Source organism: Podarcis erhardii (genome assembly GCF_964252035.2).
Source record: "Podarcis erhardii genome assembly, chromosome: 1".
Lineage (NCBI taxonomy): Eukaryota > Metazoa > Chordata > Lepidosauria > Squamata > Lacertidae > Podarcis > Podarcis erhardii.
Genome location: NC_138497.1, coordinates 84449463 through 84475408, shown reverse-complemented (window position 1 = coordinate 84475408; position 25946 = coordinate 84449463). Strand labels below are relative to the sequence as shown.

At 42.1% G+C, this 25946-nt stretch overlaps 3 protein-coding genes across 8 annotated transcripts; 1 reads left to right on the top strand and 2 right to left on the bottom strand.

The window, feature by feature from the left end:
• The first annotated feature begins 488 nt into the window (after positions 1–488).
• LOC309350662 (olfactory receptor 5AS1-like) lies at positions 489–25946 on the top strand. Of its 6 annotated transcripts, none has more exons than XM_081877705.1 (4): positions 489–540; positions 7180–7281; positions 10552–10613; positions 11877–13077. In XM_081877705.1, the coding sequence occupies exon 4, from the start codon at positions 11973–11975 to the stop codon at positions 12939–12941; it is 969 nt and encodes a 322-aa protein (XP_081733831.1). In that variant the 5' UTR covers positions 489–540; positions 7180–7281; positions 10552–10613; positions 11877–11972; the 3' UTR covers positions 12942–13077. The 6 variants fall into 6 exon arrangements, with proteins under 6 accessions (XP_081733831.1, XP_081733830.1, XP_081733829.1 ...); XM_081877704.1 differs by lacking the exon at positions 489–540 and adding an exon at positions 2239–2423; XM_081877703.1 differs by lacking the exon at positions 489–540 and adding an exon at positions 2239–2596.
• Positions 16982–17941, bottom strand: LOC309351715 (olfactory receptor 5AS1-like; the record flags this gene model as incomplete). The annotated part of the gene is made up of 1 exon (XM_081879551.1): positions 16982–17941. The coding sequence occupies one exon, from the start codon at positions 17939–17941 to the stop codon at positions 16982–16984; it is 960 nt and encodes a 319-aa protein (XP_081735677.1).
• Positions 22653–23597, bottom strand: LOC309350774 (olfactory receptor 5F1-like; the record flags this gene model as incomplete). Its single annotated transcript, XM_081877980.1, has 1 exon — positions 22653–23597. One exon carries the CDS (start codon positions 23595–23597, stop codon positions 22653–22655), a length of 945 nt encoding a protein of 314 aa, XP_081734106.1.

Sequence of the window (25946 nt, the reverse complement as noted above, 5' to 3'; positions counted from 1 at the left end):
TTGATCCTCTGATGCGTCACCACATTTTCCTAGTGAGCCCAAAACAGACCTGAGATATTGTAATGATTTTCTTTATGATTTTCAGACATTTGATAAACAAAGTGAAGAGGCAACCACGAATAAATATTTAGCAAGCTACGAAAAGAGAAAAGTCACTAACGCTATGAAAATTACCTGTAGAAGAAATGGAAGATGTCCAGTTGCTTAAGAAATCATTCCTGAAATGAAGTTGTGCTTTTCTGAACTACTTATGTGTATCAGAGAGAGATTTGAGGCAAATTACATGAAGTTTTCAAAAATATCTCTAACACCAAAACAACACAATTAAAGTTTCTCCCAGTGGTGTGTTCGTCAAGAAAGGTAATTGATCTCAAAGGTATTTGTGAATATTGTCCCTGTTTGTCAAATGCTTCTTTTACTCCAAAGTAATTTTTGTACTTTTCGTACTTCTGCTTTGCAGTTCTAACCATGTATGCTCAGCAGCACCATGGCAACGGATGTCCCACCCACCCAACTTGCATGTTTTGCCCCTGCCCAAAGGTAAGCGGGCAATACATGTGTATGGCCTTGCTGTGGAGTTACTCAGTCACCATATTTGGGGCCAAGGAGGAAACAGCCTACAGAATTTGCCTACAGACAAATTGGGCTGGTTTGGAGGTTTTGCTTACCTCACAACAAATGTGAGGTAAACTTGCTGGTGGATAAAGGCATTGAGCTGAATCCTTAATCTAAACAGAGGGGGTGGAAATGAGCCCAATTCCCTTCTTATCAATCAAGAAGGTTCACAAACCTGCAGGAATGCCATTTAGCCCCATTGAAACAAAATTAATATAGCAGAATTTCCTGTAATGCCTGTCTCCATAATGGAGGTGAAAGTACAGCCTTAAAGTAGGAAGCATAGGAACATAAGATGGTGATGTACTCAAACCATTGGCTCTTCTAACTCATATTGTCTACACCTACTGGCAGTAGCTCCATAGGGTTTCAAGCAGGAGTCTCTGCTACCCTCCCTCAAGATGCTGAGGATTAAACCTGGGACCTTCTGGAAGCAAAACAGATGCTCTACCACTGAGCAGTGGCTTAATAATATTCACCCCTGGAAACAGAGCTAGAATATATCCATGAAAAACGTAAATCAGTACAACTTATGCTTGCTTTCCATGCTTATGATTGCTCCCTAAACCACCCTTTTCAGTGGAAATACATCCCAATATCAATTCCCAGTGAAATAATGCCATATAACTGATGCGATTGTTTATTTTATTGGACCAAACATGGGCATATTCTTGTCCCTGCCCCCAGTTTTATGCACCATGATTCTATGCATGTTTAATTGGAAATAAGTACCATTGGATTCAATAGTTCTTATTATCAAATAAGTGTGTATAGGATTGCAGCCATACTACCCAGTCGTAGTATTTTCTGGTAAGTGTGCACATAATGTTATAGTTGTTCGGTGGAATTCCTGATCTGCACCTTGTGTAGAAGTAAATGAGAGTTCAACCCCAAGAATGTGTTTTAATGTTTTACTGTGGAACAGTTTTAAATGCTAGTCAGGTATAAACATTACATGAACAGAATAGTAAAGTAGCACAACTGCAAACAAGCAATGTGGTTCAGTTCTTTATGTTGTTCAGTAAACTTTCCTCTCTCAAGTCCCATCTCTGACTTCTGAAGTTTCATTTCTTGCTGTAAGAGTTGCAGCTCTGATTTCCAGTAGATGAGTCATCAGGTAGTTTAGCTCCTTTAAATTGAAAAACACTAGCCTTCTGCTTTCACCCAGAGTGGAACCTCTCATTTAAGGTACAGTGGTGCCTCGCAAGACGAAAATCGTTCCGCGATTCTCTTCGTCTAGCGGTTTTTTTGTCTTGCGAAGCAAGCCCATTGACAGTTTAGCGGATTAGCGATATTAGCGGTCTAGCGGCTTTTAGCGATCAGCTGTTAAGCGGCTTATCAGCGGAACAGCTGATAAGCGGCTTAGCGGCTTAGGAAAGGGGGGGAAAAGCGAAAAAAAAACGCGGGAACTCGCAAGATTTTTTCGTCTTGCGAAGCAACCCCATAGAGAAATTCGTTTAGCGAAGCGCCTCCAAAACGGAAAACCCTTTCGTCTAGCGGGTTTTCCGTCTTGCGAGGTGTTCGTCTTGCGGGGCACCACTGTAAATGTCTCTTTACAGCATTCCAAATACAATGTGTTCAAACACAACATTTTATGTACATGAAACTTACAACTTTAAGAGGTCATGAAACCCCATATGAATGTTACTGTCAACAGCTGTACACACCTTTTTGGGAACATGATCACTGCATAGAGCAAGGAGTTGCAGACGGTGACGTAACGGTCATATGCCATTACAGCAAGCAGGAGGCACTCTGAGGTTGCCAAAAAGATGAAAGTGTAGTATTGAAGAACGCAACCTACATAGGTAATGGTGGCTTTTCTTACTAAGAGGTCCGCCAACAGCTTTGGAGTGATACCTGTTGAATAAAAGCTGTCAACAATGGACAAGCTCTGTAGGAAGGAGTACATGGGAGTCTGAAGGTTGGCATCAGCATGAATCAAGGCTACCATAACGAGATTCCCCACCTGGGTGACCAAGTAAATCATTAGGAACAGCTCAAATAAAGTGATCTGCACATCTGCACCTCCCTGGAAGCTGTCAGTCCCGAGAAAACAAATTCAGGGGTAGATGTAGTGCAATTCATGTTCACCATTCATTCAGTTCCAAGAGTTACTGCACCAGAATAAAAAAGGTAAAATTTAAACCAGGATAACACAGAGAGCAATTCTTGCAGCCTTCCCCTTGGTTCATCACTGTAAGCACAAAGTGCTGGACTAGATGGGTCATTGGCCTCATCCATCATGCTTTTTATGTTCTTCTGAAAATAGATGTATTGTTATATGTCTGTGTTCTGATACCCATGCACATATGTAGCAGAATCCAATGCAACCAATCACCTTTTAATGGTCAATGCTGTCTGTTGCTGAAAGCAGCAAAGCAAGTTTCCTGCTTGGCAGGGGGTTGGACTCGATGGCCCTTGTGGTCTCTTCCAACTCTATGATTCTAAGTTGCTAGACCGCTTCTGTGTGCCATCTGTCCTCTACTCTTACCCTGTGTGACAGTTTACCAGGACCAAGAAAGACTTCTGCTCTTGGCCACAAGAGTCCTGTCAGAACAATCAGTGCAAATGAACGGTCTTTATCATATACATAGACCCATGGCTTGGAGACCATGACTTATTATTCTTTGCATTGCTATCTCCCCACTCTGAGGAATTCTTGAACTATTTTAACATATGACTTCAGAAAGAAATGATAGGTGATCATTTGATAGATGATAGATAGATAGATGACAGACAGACAGACAGAGGATAGATAGATAGATAGATATCACTAATAATAATAATAATAATAATAATAATAATAATAATAATAATAATTTATTATTTATACCCAGCCCATCTGGCTGGGCCTCCCCAGCCACTCTGGGCAGCTTCCATAGAAACCAAAAATACAGTATAATATCACACGTTAAAAACTTCCCTGAACAGGGCTGCCTTCAGATGTCTTCTGAATGTCAGGTAGTTGTTTATCGCTTTGACATCTGCTGGAAGGGCATTCCACAAGGCGGGCGCCACTACCGAGAAGGCCCTCTGCCTGGTTCCCTGTAGCTTTGCTTCTCGCAATGAGGGAACCGCCAGAAGGCCCTCGGTGCTGGACCTCAGCGTCCGGGCAGAATGATGGGGGTGGAGACGCTCCTTCAGGTGTACTAGACTGAGGCCGTTTAGGGCTTTAAAGGTCAGCACCAACACTTTGAATTGTGCTCAGAAACGTACTCGGAGCCAATGTAGGTCTTTCAAGACCGGTGTTATATGGTCTCGGCGGCCGCCCCCAGTCACCAGTCTAGCTGCCGCATTCTGGATTAGTTGTAGTTTCCGAGTCACCTTCAAAGGTAGCCCCATGTAGAGTGCTTTGCAGTAGTCCAAGCGGGAGATAACCAGAGTATGCACCACTCTGGCGAGACAGTCCGCAGGCAGATAGGGTCTCAGCCTACGTACCAGATGGAGCTGGTAAACAGCTGCCCTGGACACAGATTTGACCTGTGCCTCCATGGACAGCTGTGAGTCCAAAATGACTCCCAGGCTGCGCACCTGGTCCTTCAGGGGCACAGTTACCCCATTCAGGACCAGGGAATCCTCCACACCTGCCCGCCTCCTGTCCCCCCAAAACAGTACTTCTGTCTTGTCAGGATTCAACCTCAATCTGTTAGCCGCCATCCATCCTCCAACTGCCTCCAGACACTCACACAGGACCTTCACCGCCTTCAGTGGTGTAGCGTGGGTTGTCAGCACCCGGGGCAAGGCAAGTAATTTGCACCCTCTAATCCATGGATTTGTGCCCCCTAAACCGTGGATTTGCGCCCCCTAACCCTAACCCCCAGATGTTGCGCCCGGTACGGCTGGCCCCCCCTGCACCCCCCACACTACGCCTCTGACCGCCTTCACTGGTTCTGATTTAAAAGAGAGGTAGAGCTGGGTATCATCTGCATACTGATGAACACCCAGCCCAAACCTCCTGATGATCTCTCCCAGCGGCTGCATGTAAATGTTGAAAAGCATGGGGGAGAGGACAGAACCCTGAGGCACCCCACAAGTGAGAGCCCAGGGGTCTGAACACTCACCTCCCCACTTTCTGAACACGGCCCAGGAGGAAGGAGCGGAACCACTGTATGACAGTGCCCCCAGCTCCCAGCCCCTCAAAACGGTCCAGAAGGATGTTATGGTCGATGGTATCAAACGCCGCTGAGAGATCCAGCAGAACTAGGAAACAGCTCTCACCTTTGTCTCTAGCCCGCCGGAGATCATCAACCAGTGCGACCAAGGCAGTTTCAGTCCCATGATGAGGCCTGAATCCCGACTGGAAGGGATCCAAATGGTCCGCTTCTTCCAGGCGTGCCTGGAGTTGTTCGGCAACCGCTCGCTCAATCACCTTGCCCAAGAATGGAAGATTATCCTGATTTCTTTTCTGGCAACCTGAAAACCATTTGGATGCATGGCCATACTTACGGGATGTGATTTCCTTCTTGATTCATGGAATCACAGAATTGGATGGGAGATCTAGGTTTTTGTGTGCACCATGCTATTGCTGTGGAAGAGAATGCACTGCAGAGCTGTTCTGGGTTCATTATCATGCCTTTTACCACTTAGGAGCAGCATTAATCACATAAAGATGAGCATTCCTGTGGAACAGAAAATTATGTGACACTTTAGTGGTGCCACAAGACATCTCCCTATCCACCCTCTGCAGCTGATAAGCATGTTCACTCCTCTAGAATGTAAACTTCTTGCAATGTTGTGTAAACATTTATCATTTATTGCTTCTTAATTAGTTACAGTTTACAAACTGAAAATCTCAAACTTGCTTCAAGAATTCTTCCTGGTGATGGAACACACCATACAACAAACGTGCTTGATGCTTGGAATACAAGATTTCCTGCTGCAGTAGGTTGTCTATTTAGCTCCCAATGTCACCCATCTATAAACTAAGTCAAATTAATGGAGTGGGGCAAATTTTTCAGCCTAAAGGCCACACTCATCTTAGGGCAATTTTCTGGGGGCCACATGGAAGCGGTGGGAGGGGAAATGCCCTTATTAACATTTTATTAAAATGTTAAACTAGCATTTTAGCCACCTTCTCTGTTGGGGTTTTTTAGTGTCTTTACGTGCTGGCATTTTTAGTAATTGGAGACATATCCAAATGCTTCATACACAAAGAAGACCCATTGAAATAAATTGTTTTAAGTTACTATTATGAGTTTTGGGAGGTGAGCTCCTCCCCCAATAACCTTTACATTCAGAGAAGGGTTAGAAATTCATGAGCAAACTCATAAATTCAGGAATTTAGCAAGGGCTGGAAATAATACTAGCTAGCTTCCTCATGAGGCTCACTGTGGGTGGTTCACTGAAGAAGCAAAAGGCTGATAAAGGTCTAGGTCTGCTTTGTTTGATAATGGCAAGGCATTGGCAAAACATCAGACTCTCTGCTCAGTAGCTTTTAAGGTTGGTAGGATTACCATTGGCCTGATGTAAGCAATAGAAAAAAAGAAGAAGAAAGTCTTTTGCAGTGGACTTGAGAAACAGAGGTTGCCATGGTTGGGGCAACAGAGGCTGGGGATGCTGGAAGTGGAAGGTTTGTTTTCTGCAAGTGCCACTAGGAAACAGGAGGAGGAAGTGGGCAGAATTCCATGTCAGGACTGAAGGGCAGCCGCCATGCTGGCTAGCTGGAGCAGGTTGTTACAGACAGACACAGCTTTGGTGCTCAGGGTGCCTCTGAATCCAGTGCTGTGCTGTTGGGAAGGATAAGCCCCTCCAGAGATGCAAATGCTGTGAGCTCTCCATAAAACTCTGGTGTAAATATGTGTGTAAAAACCATACTTCATACAGACCCTAGCCTCTGTTGTGCCTCATTTCCTCCAAAGAAACACAAACACTGGTGAAGTGTCAGGAACCCTGGAATCTCTCACTACTGCTTGACAGAGATTGGGGTGGCTTGATTCAATAGTTCTACTCTGAATACAACTAATGTTGGATACAACCCTGGAAGGGGTGGAGAACCCCCAGCCCACAAATCTTTATACTTTGATCATGTAAATCACCCTGTGATCTTTGGATGAAGCGTGGTATAAAAAAAATTAATGAATAATAGTAATAAGTCAAGTGCAGAGTCAATTAACAATGGTCCCAGGGTATGATTGGGAAAGCACATGGAGCACATGAAGCTGAGCAGGTCGGGATCTGGTCAGTACCTGGACAGGTGACCTCCACAAACCGCATTTATGCCAAATAAAAATGTAAGAAAATAGTCACAAATAATTGAATAAAGTGCAAAGTAAATGGGATGTCATTGGTAGGGCTGTTGGGGCTTTTGGCTGGCTGGAATGACTCCTCAAACTCTCATAATGCCAATTGCTTGCCTGAAAGAAAAATGGAGAGTTGTCTCCCACCCAAGTACTAAGCAGGCCTGACCCTGCTTAGCTTCCGAGATCAGGCGTGTTCAGGGTAGTATGGCCGTAGACGAAAAATGGAGAGTTGTATGGCAAGGTGTGTAGAAGTTTACTACACAGAGTAAAGAATCACATCCACTGCTCTGCGCACTTTTGCCTCTGTTTCCACCCACCACAGGCATATGGCTCCCAGAAGCTTGTCAGTGAGGGAATGTGGCCTTCAGATTGAAAAAAGATTTCCCATCACTGTTTTATGTGAGCAGGAATTCTGAATACACAGGTAAGGCAATAAGTTTCAAGAGACCATTGTGATGAATATAAGATCTGGACCCCAGCATGCAATACTGAATGACCTATTCAAAGGGACCGTATATAGTATCTCTCTCCCTCTCGCCAACCAACTTGACAACCAAAATGACAGGTATTATTTCCCTTTTAACAAAATGAGGTGCTCAGGTTGTTCCATCAAATGGGTTCTTTACTCATCTTCATGTCAGGCAACAAACTTCTGTGCTTTTAAAGAAAGTACTGTGTTTTTGTTTTTTTTGAAGTTTGCTAAATTTTCCTACCAAATGTTAGTCAAAATACTATGAACTTTACTTAACTTTTCAAGGCCACTTTTCTGCATGTCATTAATCTACCCCCCAGGAGATGCAAAGGGCGTTTTAATTTTCCCAACAGGTCTTGTCTTGAAAGACAGAGATACGAGTTTATCTCTCTTTCAAAGCCGCATTATGTTGGATGGAAGGAAACCATCAACTCTGTCTTACATATCCTCAGGAACAGAGAATGGCTGTCATCCTTCTTATCTAACAGGTATGACCATTTCTCCAATGTAAAGGGGAAAAAGGGCTGGTGATGAGTTGTTCAGAGAAATTAGAAGCTTTGAGTGAAGCACGTGTGCCAAAGTTTGAGAAAGTGATATTCTCCTTTGGAATATTTCAAAACAGTACTGTTGCTTTCTTAAAGTATCTTTTGAAGCTCTTCTACTAATGCAAAATATACTTTCTTTCTTTCTTTCTTTTCTTTTTTCTTATTCAAAATTATAGCAAGACATATTATCCAAAAACATATCATCCTTGTCCCTCCCCATTTTTCCTCCCCCCCTCCCCCCCAAAAAACCCACCCACCCCCACCCCCTGACTTCCCTCAGTTCCAGTCTTTGGTTTCTCTAAGAATGCTGTTTTCTGCATGTTACAAAGTTGTATAGATCCTCAAACTATTTAGCTGATTATTATCAATAAAAAGTTTGTGAATGTTTATTCAAAATCTGCCAAGGAGTCCAGTTCGCTTTGTTGCGTCTTCAGATACTTTGTAAAGGGTTCCAATTCATCCTTAAAGTCACAGTTATCCTTGTCCCGTAGCTTATATGTCAGTTTTGCCAGTTCTGCATAGTCCATAATTTTTTCTTGTAATGCAAAATATACTTTCAATAAGACTGAAGGCTTGATTGGTAGATATATCAACTAAAGTTTGTTAGTTGATTGAGTGAAGGTTGGTAACTTGAATTAGCAAGAGCCAAATGCGGCAGAGGAGCCAAGAGGTTATTAGGGGGGCTAATTTAGTTGCTACGAGCTTCTATAAAAGGGAATCAATAAAAGTTAAGGAAAACTTTTTATTCTTACATTAAATTCAAATTACATTGCACAATCTACCTGTTGGACATGCCTGCTGTAAAACATGCCCCAACAGAGATTGGGCAGGCATCCTCCCTTTTGACTTTTCAGATGTCTCTAAAAGACCTTTCTATGCCAACAGGCCTATGAAGTTGTTTAGAATTTTATTTAGTAGCCAATCATTATAATAATTGCTCTGTATTACCTTTAATGGTTTTTATGTTTTTATATTGCATCATACTGCCCTGATATTTTATGAGATGGTGATATATAAATACATCAATTAATAAATAAGAGTAAGAATAAGAATAAAGAATCATGAGGTATGGATAACATTACATTATTTTAATGAAACTGAGTAATTGGTTAAAGAGCTAAAATTATATTAAATTAATTGATAATCCTATATTAAAATTATGCTTATCTATATTTAAAATTAAATAAAAGGCAGACAAGGTTTTAAAAAGCATATAGGCACCCTTTAATCATGATTATCATGCCTCTCCCCCCCTGCTCTGTCATTGCTATACATTTATATATTGTGATAGTATTATATGCCCTAATGTTGAAGTAGTGAGTGCCTCATCATTTACCATACAGCACTTTTAATTTGCACAGTGTTTCATAATCTTACAATGAGCACAGACACTTTATGGAATAGATTACTCCTCCCACTTTTCAGAGGCAGTGTGTTTTCCAGTGCTAAAGATGGAGCACGAGTCTCTTAATCTCAGGGCTGCGGGCTTGAGCCCCACATTGGGCAAAAGATTCCTGCATTGCAAGGGGTTGGACTAGATGACCCTCACGGTCCCTTCCAACTCGACAGTTCTATGATGCAAGTTCTCCAGGCCATATAATTAGCAATATAATTAGGGTCACCATATTTCAAATGGTGAAAATCCAGGCCATAGTTCCAACCTGATCTGACAGGTTTGGTGTGAATTCTTATGAGAGCATTGCATGGGTTTGTTGTTGTTGTTTAGTCGTTTAGTTGTGTCCGACTCTTCGTGACCCCATGGACCAGAGCATGCCAGGCACTTCTGTCTTCCACTGTCTCCCGCAGACTCATGTTTGCATGAGTTAGTTATCGCTAAACCCTGCACTTTCCCTCTGTAAGCTGCTATGTGAAGTAAAAATGCTAATCTGCATTCTTAGTAGACACAGAAGGATATGTGCCTCCTGGTACTGAATTCATGCTCCTCACAGTGCAGATGGCAATGGAAGCAAAAGCCTGTCACAGGGCAGAAACTAGCATGGAAAAGGCCAGAGGGAGCACCTTAGTCATATTATTTTCTCTGATAATATACTTGAAGCATTATCCCCAAGTTTCTTCAGATGCTGAAGTGTTAAAACATTTTGCTCAGGCTTTTAAATGTATACACCCACCCACCCACCAATATGGTTAGAGCCCGTTATGACTGAATTCCCGTTTTTATAATATTCTTTTACTGGTTCTATGCTGTAGCTTTGTTTTTATGTATTCATTGTTTTATTGTATTTTGAAATAATAGGCAGCTCAGAAATGTTTTCAAATAAATAAATAAATAAATAAGATTTTATACCCCCTTTCCACTGAAGTACACAAGGCAGCTTACCTAAAATCAGCACAGTACCAAAATACAACCCCAAAGCAAAACGACATATTTTCCCTATGTACCCCTCAGCTAAGTTAGTGAAACTCTTCACAACGAACTCCTCACAGAAACTCCTCACAATAAAGCTGATTTACCTTCAAGTTTTTACACAGTGGCTGGATGCGGGGGTCGTCCCTTATGAAGCAGTCTCTGTAGCTACGGTGGAGCAGGTGAACAGGGAATCAAACAGAAACGGCTCTCTCGATTGGTTAACCTGGATTTTTTAAAAAAAGGTGAACTTGTGTATACATTCTTGGACTGTTACATGTACAAAATGCTAAAACTTTCTCTTTCTTGCAGATACCCCCCAAATTTATCACCCCTCCTTACAGTTTTCTAGTGATAGTTATCATCTTGTGGAAGTAATCAACATGATTTGTTTTATCATAATAATTTGTTAGCAGCTTTTGGGGGCAGGGAGGGATTATTTAAGAAACCAGAAGACAGATCAACCTGCAATCCTAATTCTGTTTACTTTGGAGTGAGCCCCACTGAAATAAGTAGGACTTCCTTTTAAATATACACGGTTAAGATTGTGCTGTAAAGCTCTCTTTGTTCTGAGTTTTTTTAAAAAATGAAGTATTATATGTGCATAATTGTGCTTATATACTGAGAGAAAGAAAGAGCAAAGGGAGCAGGGAAGTACCATAGCATTAAAAATATTTTAAATGCACACATATATACGGGTTACAGACGCTTCAGGTTACAGACTCCGCTAACCCAGAAATAGTACCTCGGGTTAAGAACTTTGCTTCAGGATGAGAACAGAGATTGTGCAGCGGCGGCACAGCAGCAGCAGGAGGCCCCATTAGCTAAAGTGGTGCCTCAGGTTAAGAACAGTTTCAGGTTAAGAACGGACCTCCAGAACGAATTAAGTTCTTAACCCAAGGTACCACTGTACACACACACCTCTGTCCCCATTTTTCACTGATTAAATATTTGTATAAGCTACTGTTTTATTGTTTTCAAGCTGTGACTGTGTAAATATCTTCCTGCTGGTTTATAGTTTAATGCAGAGGTGGATAACTGGTCGGCCCCATAGGTTGCTGGCCTCCTAACGCTCATCAACCCCAGTCAGTCAGTTGTCAGGCATGATGGGAGTTGTAGTACAGCAGCATCTGGAGGACCACAACTTCCCCAACTCTGTTCTACTGACTGGTGTTCTTTATTCTGAAAGTTTTATTCTGTTTTAATACAAGTTTTAAAACTAATATATTGCATTATGGAGCATTGCATTGTTGTGTTTTATAGTTATTTTCCTGTTCACCATCTTGAGTGCAAGTAATGCAGAAAGGTTGTGTGTGTGTGTGTGTGTGTGTGTGTGTGTGTCATAGGACATTAATGGCAGACATTGCAGTTACATGAGGCACATGGAGACTGATCTCCCTTTTGCCTTCGGCAGGCAGGTTTTTCAGGATTTGTAAAGTTACTGATTCTCAATTTATTCACATATCCAAACACTATATGCACAAGTTGGATATATTCATATTATGCCAAATAGAGCCACTCATTTATATTACCCTTATGACAACACTTGTGAAGGTTTTCAGCTGGCTAAATGGTGATTATGCAAAGCAGCGTTTCAAAATGAATGGGTTGTTAAGCACATTCACCTTCTCTTTCAGATACAGGTAACAGACAAAATCTGAGGGGAAGCCTGCTCTTAGAGCAACTTCTCTGCTGTCTCCCTACTCGGATCGGCAAGTGCTGCTTCTGCATATATGAATATGAAAACAGAAGCAATGGTCAAGGGGAATCAGACAACAGTGACTGAGTTCATTCTCCTTGGTTTCACAGATCATCAAGAGATACAGGTAGTCCTCTTTGTGCTCTTCCTGGCCATCTATGTGGCCACCCTGGTGGGGAACATCGGCATCATGACGTTAATCTGGATCAGTCCCTCTCTGCACAGTCCGATGTACTTTTTTCTCAACAATCTGGCCTTCCTAGACCTCAGTTACTCCTCTGCCATTACTCCCAAGATGCTGGCCAGTTTCTTAACAGGAAGGAAAACTATTTCGCTAGCAGGATGCATTGCGCAAATGTATCTGTTTGCTTCCTTTGCAGATGCGGAATGCCTCCTGCTGGCTGCCATGGCGTACGACCGCTACATGGCCATTTGTAACCCGCTGCTTTATCCGGTTCTCATGTCACGCAAGGTTTGTGTCTGGCTAGTAGCTGGCTCCTATCTCACAGGCGGCATGAGCTCATTTATGCACACTTACTTTACATTCCGCCTCTCCTTCTGCAATTCCAATGTCATCAATCATTTCTTCTGTGACATCCCTCCTCTGTTGGCCCTCTCCTGCTCCAACACCCACTTCAATGAAATCCTGCTCTTTGCCCTTTGTGGATTCATCCAAACAAGCACTTTCGTGTTCATCCTTATCTCTTATGCCTGCATCCTTTGCACCATCCTAAGGATCCACTCAGCAGAAGGCCGCCACAAAGCCTTTTCTACCTGCACGTCCCACTTGACGGCTGTCACTTTGTACTATGGTACTCTTCTCTTCACATACTTGCGCCCAAGCTCCAGCTATGCTCTGGACACAGACAAAATAATCTCAGTGTTTTACACTGTGATTTTCCCCATGTTGAACCCATTGATCTACAGCTTGAGAAATGAAGAGGTGAAGGATACCCTCGGCAAAATATTGCAAAGGAAAGTGATGGTACTCAGAGGTCGATAGCAAGATTTCCATTTATTATTGGCGGCATAAACATCACCACTTGCCATACAGATTTGAATCTATGGATCCACAACAACTGAATGCTACACCCCTTACAGTACTTGTGGTTGTATTATATTTAAGGTTGCCACATATATGGAATACTGCATTCGGAAGCAGTGTCTGGGTAGGAATCGCAAAAATATTTAGGAAAATCCAGACATATGGCAACCCATGTCAACAATATTGTTTTTGGCTATTTCCCTTAAAAATAGCTCAAAAAAACTTCAAAAAGGTTTGCCCAACAAATTTGGCTAAAACTCAAAAAAGCTAAACAACTTTGGCAAAGGAAGAAGAAGAAGCTCAGCAACTTTTCTGGCTGGATTTTCACCATTTGAAATATGGTGACCCTAATTATATTGCTTCAATTCAGTTTCGCAGGTGATCATTACTTCATTTAAAACCATTTGCTTAACCAGTGATATTTAGATGTTTAATGGCTGTGTGGGACATAGCAGCTTTCTAATGGAAAAGTTGGAGAACATTACATCTTTTGGAAGAGGTGATGAAGACATTTTCAAATAGATACACTGTGAGTCATATGATTTGTGGATCACGGTCATAAAGTTTCTCTCAGTTATAAAAACAATGCAAATGCTCTGGATAAGAGTTCCTATAAACAATTTATTGGGACAGTATAAAATAGTATTTTCACGGAAGCTTTATTAAGAAATTGCTCTCTTCATGCTCAGAAGCATCTTACTGAAAACACAATACTGGAATAGATGGACCTGTAGTTTGTACTGCCAGCGATCACCTTCTAGACCTGGAGACACATTTCTAATCATTTTTTGAATTGCCATGAGTGCATCATGATTATATGTCGCACACAGTTAGGAATGGGCCTAATGTTTCCCAGTGGACAATTCAGTGTAAAAGGGGGTGTTTCAGGGGGTTGAGAGATCCCCATATGAATATATTTAGGGTAAGCCCTTATGCATCATCAAAGAGGTGGGCAAAAGAGGGCACATATTTGCATAAAATTAGCATCGGGTAATGCACACAGATAGAAATAAATAACTTACTATAATTTAAATAGAAATATGTCTCGCCATAGTGAGAAGGAATGTGACCTGTGTGCCTTCTCAATCTGTTGTGGTTCAGGTGTTGTTGATGAGGAGTTTCAAGGCTTCCTCACCCTCTCCCTCCTTGTGGTTCTTTAAGCTGGACTTGACAGCTTTAAACAGTGGACTGTCCTCTGTAAAAGTAGGACACACAACCACCCTAGTCATATTTGCCACCCCCAACAGGTGTTACTTGGGCATTATTTTTGTTCCCCTTTAAAACTGCCCTTTGCAATCCTAGTAATGGTGATGTTGCTGCCCAGCCAATCAGATTTGGTTATTTGAGGGCAAGCAAGTAAAGGTCTGAATTAGTTTGCTTTGCTTTTGGTGACATCGTCACATAGCCAGATTAGAGTGGCATTGCCGCTGTTACTGGTGGGAGATGGGCACTTTGATGAAAAGTGCCACAGTAAAGCTGCAGCCATTTTCAGTAGCTGTAGCCACCAGTTATAGTGTTGCCATTGGAACAGGGAGCACCGAGCTAAGGACTGCCTCCTCAGTGAGTGGGGCCTGCCTAAATTGCTGGGACTTCTCTCTGTAATGGCCTCAGGAGAAAAGGGGCCCTGATCACAAACGGTGAGTGGGATTTTTGCCAGGGGAGGAAACCACATATACCCCCATTATAACCCAACCTTAAGGTAAAGGTAAAGAGACCCCTGACCATTAGGTCCAATCATGACCGACTCTAGAGTTGCGGCGCTCATCTCGCTTTATTGGCCGAGGGAGCCGGCGTACAGCTTCCGGATTGTGTGGCGAGCATGACTAAACTGCTTCTGGTGAACCAGAGCAGTGCACGGAAACACCGTTTACCTTCCTGCCGGAGCAGTACCTATTTATCTACTTGCACTTTGACATGCTTTCGAACTGCTAGGTTGGCAGGAGCTGGGACCAAGCAACGGGAGCTCACCCAGTCGCGGGGATTCGAACCGCTGACCTTCTGATCGGCAAGTCCTAGGCTCTGTGGTTTAACCCACAGTGCCACCCACGTCCCTAACCCAGCCTTAGATAATAAATTATTTGAAGGGTGGTTGTGAGTGCTCACAGAAAAGGACAAGAAGCCCAATTCATTTAATTTGTGTTTCAGTGACTGAGCCTGGTCTTCACTAATCTCCACCTGCTGTGTGTGTGTAATCCCCCCCCCCAAAGGATACAGTGTGCATCTCCAGACATGCAGTGAACATGTACCTGGAAGCATAGGTGCCAACTCCCTGGAGCCCTGGGTGCCTGAGCACCCACAAGATTCCCCATGAAGGGGCCGGGCACCCACAAATTTCAGTGCCAGGGGCATGTACACTGCATGGCACCCACAGCCCCGGCGACCCATGGTCACGAGGCCAAGCTGGCACTCCTGCCTAGAAGCCATAGTTATTATTTCATTTTAGCATGTGTTTATGGAAATGGACATCTCTACTTGACATTGTATGATTTTGCCATAGTAAATACCAGCAAATCTGTTCTGCAACCAAAAGCATGAACTGGCCCTTTCATGTTGTATTCCTGCACACAAAGAGTAGGGAAGGGGGAGAAATTTTATTCAGTTCTCCTTTAAAGAGGGAATCTAACTAAACTGCACTTCCTGAAACAACACAAGGAGCAAAACACAGACATCCTTCAGAATTTACAATTCTGAAAATTTTGCAATGCAGTTCCCCAGGCAAGTAATCTCTCTCTCTCTCTCTCTCTCTCTCTGTGTGTGTGTCTGTGTATGTGTGTGTGTGTGTGTGTGTGTGTGTGTGTGGTGAGGTATGCATGAAACTGCATATACTGGTGAAAAGCATACAAACGTGCATTATATTAAGGGAAATTGCTTTGCAACTATGTGTGTATTCGAATAAATTCACACTAAAATGCTGATGAATTTTCATGAGGACTTTAAAAACTAATTCACATTAAAAAAACAACAACCTTCTATATCAATTTGTAAGTGTGGAGAAATGAACTCCAGATTGGAAAAATGAGAAACTGAAATCAGCAAATTTGCCCATCATCACATGGGTGTAAGCTCAGTTGGAAACTGCATGGCTGACCCATGAGGAAACATGTATAGGATTGTTCTCTCAGTGAAGCAATGCTGGTTTTTTTGCTGTTGATGTTCAGGCTCACTGGTTGAATTGGCTCATTTCTGCTACCTGGTTTTCTGCCAATTTCTATTTCATGTTTCAACTTACTCACTGGGAAGAGAGAGTGAAAGATGGCACCAAGAAGCAATGAAGAAACACTCCTTTTCTCTTGAGTCAGTGCTATTCTGTACTAGGGGATCCTCAGATTCTACTTCTTTCTCACATTACATCAGCCCTTTAACAAGCACAAATCAAATTTCATGCCAAAAAGAAAAGAAAGAAGGAGGATGAGATGAATAATGGAGGATGTGGGGGAAAGAGTCAAGTAATTCTTTCCCTATTAAATATGCAGGAATACGGTACAGGGAAACACCAATGATCAATGAATAGGTTTTTAAATGCTTCCACATTTATGTAACGTGGTTTCAGGGTTGGGGGTGCTTCCTTCTCGCTGTTCAGAACCCCTCCCCCTGCAGTGTCAGATGAACAAAGATATCACTGAGAAAATGACATTCTTCCATTCAGAATAGGAATCATGGAAAGATGCTATATATCCTAAGTCAGACAATTGGTCAATCTAGCACAATATTTTTTTACTCTGACTGGCAGCTGCTCTCCAGTATTTCAGATGGGGATCTCTCCCAGCTCCACCTGGGATCTTCTGCATGCAAAGCAGATGCTCTACCAGTGAGCCACATCAAAACAACATAGTACATTAGAACCAAACCATGTAGAAGTGTGGCTTCTTCATACTCAGGTGTCTCTGACCAGGTTTATATATTCTTCTAGACCACTCCTTTACAAGTCTATCTATACACAAAGTAGATAACAAATGGACTAAGAAGAGCTTGTGTCCCCTTTTCTCTGCATTTCATCACTAACAGCAGCATGCATTTCTCTCCAATGTTCTCTTCAAGGCGTCCTTCACCTCTTTGTTCCTCAGGCAGTAGATCAAGGGGTTCACCATGGGAAACACCACTGTGTAAAACACTGAGATTATTTTGTCTGTGTCCATGGCATAGCTGGAACTAGGACGTAGATACATGAATAAGAGGGTACCATAGAAAAGGGCAACAGCTGTCAAATGGGAGGTGCATGTGGAAAAGGCTTTGTGGCGGCCATCGGTTGAGGGGATCCTCAAGATGGTGCAAAGGATGCAGGCATAAGAGATGATGATGAGCACAAATGTGCTCATTTGGATGAATCCACACAGGGCAAAGAGTAGGATTTCATTGAAGTGGGTGTTGGAGCAGGAGAGGGCCAACAGAGGAGGGATGTCACAGAAGAAATGGTTGATGACGTTGGAACCGCAGAAGGAGAGACGGAAGGTAAGACAAGTGTGCACCAGTGAGGTCATGCTGCCTGTGAGATAGGAGCCAACTACCAGACATATGCACACTTTGCGTGACATGAAAAGTGGATAGAGGAGTGGGTTACAAATGGCCATGTAGCGGTCATACGCCATGGCAGCCAGCAGGAGGCATTCTGCATCGGCAAAGGCAGCAAACAGATACATTTGCACAATGCATCCTGTGAATGAAATGCTCTTCCTCTCTGCTATGAAGTTGGCCAGCATTTTGGGAGTAATGGTGGAGGAATAACTGAGGTCCAGGAAGGACAGATTGTTTAGGAAAAAGTACATTGGACTGTGCAGAGAGGGACTGATCCAGATTAATGTGATGATGCCAAAGTTCCCCACCAAGGTGGCCAGATAGATGGCCAGGAAGAGCACAAAGAGAATGGTCTTGATCTCCTGACGATCTGTGAAACCAAGGAGAATGAACTCTGTCACTGCCGTGAAATTCCCCTTGGCCATTTCCTCCCGTTTTTGTTTCATTGCATCTGGATCTATGGTAGGTGAATCAAGAAGAATGAGCTGTGGGGACAATGAAATGGTTTTAGACAGTAGTTTCCTCTTCCTCTCTCTTGAAACTAGAAGAAGGAGAGTAAATATTCTCAAAAGCTGCCTTGTATATTTTATAGGGAGGTGTGCGATATATGGCAAAATTAAATAAACAAACAACAACAAATATATAAATAAATATTATCCTTGTGAGAACATATTGGGTGTGATTGCAGTTGCTTGAAGGAGCAGTGTGGGAGGGCTCTTTGCAGAGAACAGTCTTCTTTTTGAAAGATGTCCTCTATTTGAAGGGCTACCTGGTTCTCAGCCAGGCTATCACATGACGGCTCCTGAGGCTGCCTCACCAGTAGTGGCTGGTGAGGAGGGGCAGTGCCCATGCTCCTGGCCTCCTGTCAGCAGAGCTGCTACTACTTACTGGGAGTCTGAGGCAATGAGGGGGTTAATGCTGTGCAGGTGCAGTGGTGGAGCCACTATTAGTTTAGTAACTTGGGCCACAGCTTAATTGGGCATTTCACGAAGGAAATCTACAGAACTCTGATTGTGGTGTAAACTATTGCTAGAGTGTGTAAAAGTACCTTAAATGGTTAATTTGTAAATGCTATGGCTCAAGTGTGATTAGAAACCTCACTTGCTGACCTGAATTTGCCTTCTCTCTTTGATGATAAAGGACACTTTGCACTTGCTCAGAGCTACTGTATCTTCCTTATTGCCATGTATTTCTCAGAGCTGAGCCTTGGCATTAAAATATTTTACAGGGCTTCAACCTCATGAAATTAATCTGAAATTAAGCCAAAAATGCCACTGCATAATAGTCAACATGCTTAGAAATAGTTACAGATAGGTAGCCGTGTTGGTCTGCCATAGTCAAAACAAAATAAAAAAATTCCTTCCAGTAGCACCTTAAAGACCAACTAAGTTAGTTCTTGGTATGAGCTTTCGTGTGCATGTGTATCTGAAGAAGTGTGCATGCACACGAAAGCTCATACCAAGAACTAACTTAGTTGGTCTTTAAGGTGCTACTGGAAGGAATTTTTTTATTATGCTTAGAAATAAGTTGTCTTTCTGTGTATTTATTGACTGCTCAGAACAACTTGCTGCCAATAGACATCTGTTTATAGAACTTCATTCTGTATAACCGCTTGCTTATTTTTTTAAAAAAAATACCCAAAGTAGTATATGCAAAAGCAGTAGAATGCAAAAGCAGTACAAACAGAACACCTAAGTGCCCTCATAACATTATTGGAAAGAATAGGTGACTTATAATATTGTATAGTTTCTTTTCACCCTATGCAAATTATAAGAAAACAAATTTTCTTACTTTTGGAGGTTGTGCTTTCCTGACATTTTTAAAGGAAATCAATAATTTGATGAATTAACGCAATTTGAGCTCAGAAAACCATGTAGAAGAAAATACAGTAAGGTGCCTTTGTGAAGCGTTTATGAAGAATAGTCACAAGCCGGAATCTTTGAAGTGTCTGCATCAAGGAAGACAGCAATTTACCACTGTGTTGCAGCTACTAAGATAGCAAAATTTACCATATTCAGGTCAAATTCTCCTTAAATGGTTCTCATTTATGGCAACTTACCTGTGAAGCACGTAATGGATTATGCATTGTCTCATTGCAGGAACTGTTGCTTTTGAAGGTTTGCGTTAATCATCATGCTGTTGAGACCAAGTCCCTGGAGAACTTGACGGAAGCTGGGGAAGGGTCCAGGAGGAAAGGGACTGTTGCATATCCAAACCAAAGAGTTACAGGTATATCACAATACTGCAGGGGTAAAACATGAATCCATGAAGGTTGGTGTCCTAAGTTTTTAGGATGGAAACACCAGTGCTCATATTAACCAGTGCTCAGAAAGCTTTTGAAATGCTTTCCCTTGTTTCCACTACAGGAAAACAGCCCTAAATGGCTCAGGCGCCAAATACCTGAAAGACCTTCCCTAAAGACCCTCTCAGGTGCTGAGATCAGCAGAGGAAGCCCTCTTGGTAGTTCCTCTGCTCTCAGAATCTCAGGTGGTGGCGGCATTCTCTGTGGCAGCCTTTTAATTTTATTGGGTTTTTTTATTTGTTTATTTTGTATTGCTGTTAGCCGCCCTAAGCCCGGCTTCGGCTGGGGAGGGCGGGATATAAAGAAAAATTTATTATTATATTATTATTAATCTGTGGATTAACTCCCTCCTCACAGAGGTGTGTCTGGCACCTTCATTATACAATTTCTGGAGAGTGCTGAAGACGTACTTCGTTACTCTGGCCTTTGAAACTTGTGGTGTATGTTTTCAGGACCCACCTTATTTTTATGATTGTCATTTTTTTTAAATGATGTTGTGCTTTAATGTGATAACCCACCCTGGAAGCTTAGGATGAAAGGTGGGTAATAAATAAATAAATAAATAAATAAATAAATAAATAAACGTGGACTTCGGATATGTGAATGTGACACAGGTATCTTGGCCCTAATGTCCAGCATTCACCAAGTGAAGTTTGCTTCTAGCCTAGATTGGAGTGGTGGTAGATGTTCCTCACTGCAAGGGTGATGGAACACATTGGGTAGCTCACCCCCAGAGACTGATGGAACCTGTTGGATTCCTGAATGCTCTGCCAGGCTTTCCAGTGGAGAAAGCTGTTGATCATGGTCTCGCTGTGGAATGGGAAGATGAGACAGGTGGTTGATAGAGTCACTGCTAAATGTCCACTCCAGCATTGTGGAACCCAAGTGACTCCGGGGTATTCTGGTGAGCTACAGGCTATGAAACAAGCCAGATGAAGACTAGAGTACAAATGATGCAATTCATATTTTGAAGTCAACCCAACACTGGTTAGTACACAGAATCATGTCTCCCATGAGACATGATTCATCCAGCCCAAAGATGACAAACGGATGGTAGTTTAATTCTTTATTGACAAAGCACACACAGTAGGTGCACTAAACACACCCGCTTCTGGTGCCTAAGTAGCTTGCATCCTCTCCTCAGACTTGTGCTCCAAGCTAGACCGTTGGAGCAATAGCATGGCCATGCCTCTGCCCAAACTTATGTACCATCATCTGATGGCGCGCACACAAGCAACCTGCGACTTCTCCTACACAGAAGTTGCCGCTGTGCCTGCTTCTTCAAGCCCTTTGTGGTCCTGGAAGACAGCAAGGAAGGGACGGAAGGCAACCAACCCCCTTCCTTTGGCAAGTGGTCAAGAGAGGAACTGCAGGCATTTTGAATGTCATGCATTATCTAGATCATTCTAATCTGGGTCCACACCTGGCCATGAGATGGAGCCAGTCTTGGTTGCTCTGATGGATGACCATTACCAAGAGTGGGACATGGGAAGTTCAAGCTTTCTCCTGCATCTCTGTCAATCTGTGACCTTGGATTCCTTCATCTTGGGCTGGCTCTGTGGGATGGGAATTGAAGGCACTGTGTCCTGGTAGTTCTTGTTCTACCTACTGTACATGGTCATGTCCAGTAGCATTGGGGAAGTGCTTTTCAGCACCCTGGCAATTATGCTTTGGAGTGCTGCTGGAGCACTGTTGTATACCCAGAGTGTGTGTATGTGGATCTAGCCTTGAAGACATAGCAAATATTTCTAGAAGATTACAGATTCACTTAAATGGAAGTTAAGTACTTACGGTAAGTACCCCATGTCACCAGACTAGAATACTTGAAAATATCTAAAAGGTAATCCATATCAGTGGGTAACTTACAGAGAATTGCTGTACTTTACAGGGGATTACAATACCATCAGTTACATGAAATGTTTAAATTAGATAATAAAAAATGTTTTTCACACCAAAGCTCACAATTCGAAAAAGAATTTCTACAAAACAAAGAGAAACTTTTGTACAAAATATGTAATTTGTTATTAGACTGGGAAACAAAAGACGGGCGTGTTAAAGCACACTGGGCGATAGATATAGGACAAAACATAGATTTTAACCTCTGGGGGAAACTGAAAAAGTGATTTGAAGTTTACAGCATGTTATTATTTGAAGGAGAACTACTTGAAAATGATTTAAAGATAGTATCTAACTCTGAGTAGGCTTGCGAAAATGTATAAGGCTGAATCAGATAAGTGCTAGAGATGCAAAGATGTGGAGGGAACATTCTTTCATATGTGGATTTGTAAAAGGGTAAAAGAGTATTGGGAAATGATCCATAATAAACAGAGTCTTTTCTGTTGGGGGTAACTCAGACTGAAATTCCCAAGTGTCAAAAAAGGTTATTTATGTATACTACTACTGCGGCCTGTGTTTTGTTAGCCCCAAAATGGAAAACGAGCAAGGTCTCAACCAAAGAATGTCAACTTAAACTGACAGAATATAAGCAGCTTGGATACTTAACATATAGAACAAGAGAACAAGAAGAACACGTGTTTAGAGAATATTGGAAAACATTTATTGAATATATGGGAAATAATTGTGTACAGCTGAAAACGTTGGCAGCATTAAGATAAATTCAACAGTATAAATAGTTGTGATGGATGCAATAATTGAATACTGATTGGTATAGTTTTTGTAAAATATGCAGGGATTTATGATATGTAATGAGCCATGGAAAGGGAAGAAGGAAAGTCATTGATATTTTAAGGATGTAAAAATGAGTATTTTAATTGTAAACCAGAAAATTTAATAAAAATTATATACAAAAAAAAAAAGCTCATCCATATGACTTGAAAACCTTTTAAAGTAGCAAGCTATAGTAAGTGAGAAGATGCGCTTTTACCTGTTACTCTCTTCATTGCCTCCTTTACCTCTTTGTTCCTCAGACTGTAGATTAAGGGGTTGAGCATTGGGATGACAAAGACATAAAATAGAGAGGCTGTTTTATTCTGATCCCCTGAATAGTTGGAACTGGGCTGTAAATATGTAAATAGGCCAGTTCCATAGAATATGATCACAGCAATCAGATGGGAGAAGCAGGTGGAAAAGGCTTTCTTGCGGCCCTTGGCTGACTTTATCCGGAGCACCGTGAAAAGGATGTACAGGTAAGAACTCAGGATTATCAAGAGAGAGCCCAATATATTGATTCCAGCACAAATGAAAACTAGTGTTTCAGCTATGGATGTATCAGAACATGAGAGCTTGAGTAGTGGGGGGATCTCACAGAAGAAATGGTTGATTTCATTAGACTGGCAAAAAGACAAAGTACCTACCAAAGTGGTATGAATGATTGAGTTCAAGAAGCCGGCTGTGAATGCTCCGCCAGCCATCTTGACGCATCGGGTGTGTGACATGATTGATGTGTACAACAAAGGGTTGCAGATGGCCACATAGCGGTCATAAGCCATCAGCCCAAAAAGCATGCATTCTGTACTTACCAGAGCAACAAAGATATACAGTTGGATGAAGCATCCCAGGAAAGAAATGGTTCTCCTCTCTGATAGGAAATTGCTTAAGGCTTTGGGGGTGATGTTGGAAGAATAACAAAAATCTAAGAAAGCCAGATTACTGAGGAAAAAGTACATGGGAGTGTGCAGCTGAGAGTCCATTCTGATCAGCAAAATCATCCCTAGGTTGCCCACCACAGTGATAACATAGATCAGCAGCAACAATGTGAAGATGGGAATCTTCAGTTCTGGTACATCTGCAAGTCCCACAAAGATAAATTCAGACACAACACTGGTATTTTCTGTAGACATTTTTGTAGCTGATTTATTCCTGCTATTTTTATTTCGAATGAAGATGGATCTTTATATGATTTCATTTGGGTGAGAGAATGGATTCAGCTGGGAAGAGCGAATGATATACCTTCAGTAGTCATAACCAAAAAAGTCTGGTTGTACTAAGTAATGCATTTCTTGGGTTGTCAATGTGTACAGACAGCTTGTGTGCCTTAGGTTGTAGAGCATAATTTTTCTTTTTCTTCTCAATCTGCAAATAAAAAATAAAGTAAGCCTTTTCTGTCTGGATTTTCACTGTTTGAAAAATGGCAACCCTATGTCAGAGATCTCCACTGTACATGAGCACAGATGCAGAAATTCCCAACTTTCTTGTTTATTCACTGATTAGAAATGGAGTTTCTTATTGAACTGAATGCAATTGTATTTTCTCAGGGTCGGTTTTTTTTTAAACCCTCAGTAAATTATTTGTAATTAGTTACACATTTTTTACGTATGTGCTGTGCTACTACACTAACAGATGATTCATTTCCCTAACTCTCTGAATTATATGGCCCTGAAGAAAGTAGTTGTCCACCCATGAATGATGGGCAATACCTCCATCATTCATGGATGAACAACAGTTACTATGGGGGGATGATGGTTTTGTGATTGGCCTTTACCTGCGTCCCTAATGTTAAATAGAGAGATAGGGGGCAGGTCTGGATAAGATAATGAGTCTGTGCATGACACAAGTATGTGTCGATTGCTGAGGGACTGCAGCTATCATCAACGTGGATTTGGGGGGTGCTGTCTGGATAATGCCCTTAGAGCCTTCCAATTATCGGGCTCCTGTACCCAGTAAGGGTTGGAATCTAACAGAGGAGATTGCTGAACTAGTCAGAGAAGTTTCCTTGTACTAGAATGGCTTTAGCTGACCCCTTAAGTGTCTTCTTCGGCATCCAAAACGAATGAGCTAGGCTAGCACTAGGTGACGGTGCCTTCCAGACTAATAGGGGGGCCTTTCATTCACTTGTGCTCACCTAGCTGCTAGAGAGGAAAACAATAGTCTGGTGGGTGGGTGTGAACTGAGCTGGAAGCAGGCTGGAAGCTGGAGAAACAGAGACATGCTGGAACTGTGCTATATCCAAAGCTGGGACTGATAGAGAAACAAGATCTGGTGGGATGTCAATGCTGTGAGCTCCTCCATCTTATGCTCAGATTATATACTGTATGTGTCTAAATGAAACTAGATATCTTAAATGCACCACGGTCTTCGCTGAGCTTCATTCCAAGGAAAACGAAACCTGAAAAAGTGCTGGAACCTCTAAAATCTCCCACCACGTGGAGATTGGGGCTGCCTGGAACAGTATTAACATTTCTTTGGAGGATGGTTCCATCTGATACCTGCACTGAAGTCCTCCCATTTCACATATATACACTGTTCACACTCCTTTCCCTCCCCCCACATCTCACATTCTAACTACCCAAATGCCCCATTTACACATCAAGCAGTACTTACCCACCCTTAAAAATAAACAACCCATTCTCTCATGCACACAACCTTTCATATATACGCGTGTGTGTGCTGCACACAGAGAAAGTACACACACACACACACACACACACACACACACACAAAGCCACCATTCATTCTAGTCAGAAGCACTGTAAAAGGGCAATAATGATAGAACACATGTAACTTGATGGGATCAGAAACTACCTACCTGTATGACTACGAAGTACATCACTTGACATTGGAAGTACCCCGCCACCAACCTTCAGAAGTGTTTTCTTTCTGTGACTCAGTGATTCAGCTACAATGTGCCTTTAAGTCCTCAATAAAGTAATCATCCTAGTAAGCAAAGAGTGTGTGACTGATTTCATTCAGGGTCATGTCTACCCCATCTGCTGAGGTTAACAAAAGAACTATATCTTTCTGCCACTGTGTCTTAAATTCCTTTTGCAAGTATACATATGGGAACAAACATTTTTATACTAATTAGAGCATACATTTTTTTAACAGGGAATTTAATCTCCAAAGAATAAGAAAGATCCAGAGACTCAGAAGTTTTCATTTCCATATTATTGGACCAGCTAAAAGGTAGACCATTAACAGACACAACTTTATTCACTGAGCTTGCAAGCAACACAGACCACATTTCCAAGGCAAGGATGAACTCAGCTCAGCTACCTCTCCACATAGTATAAACTCTTTCCATATCCCTTTAGCCCTGCAGATAAATGCTTGTACTACCACGTGAGGTATGAAACCACCCACCCTAGTTCTTTAGATTCTTTCACAAATGTATATTCTATCTTTCTGAATATAAGGGCACTTCTGTACAGCCAGCTAAGAAAAGTCTGTGTACTCCCTCCAAGATCATTAAA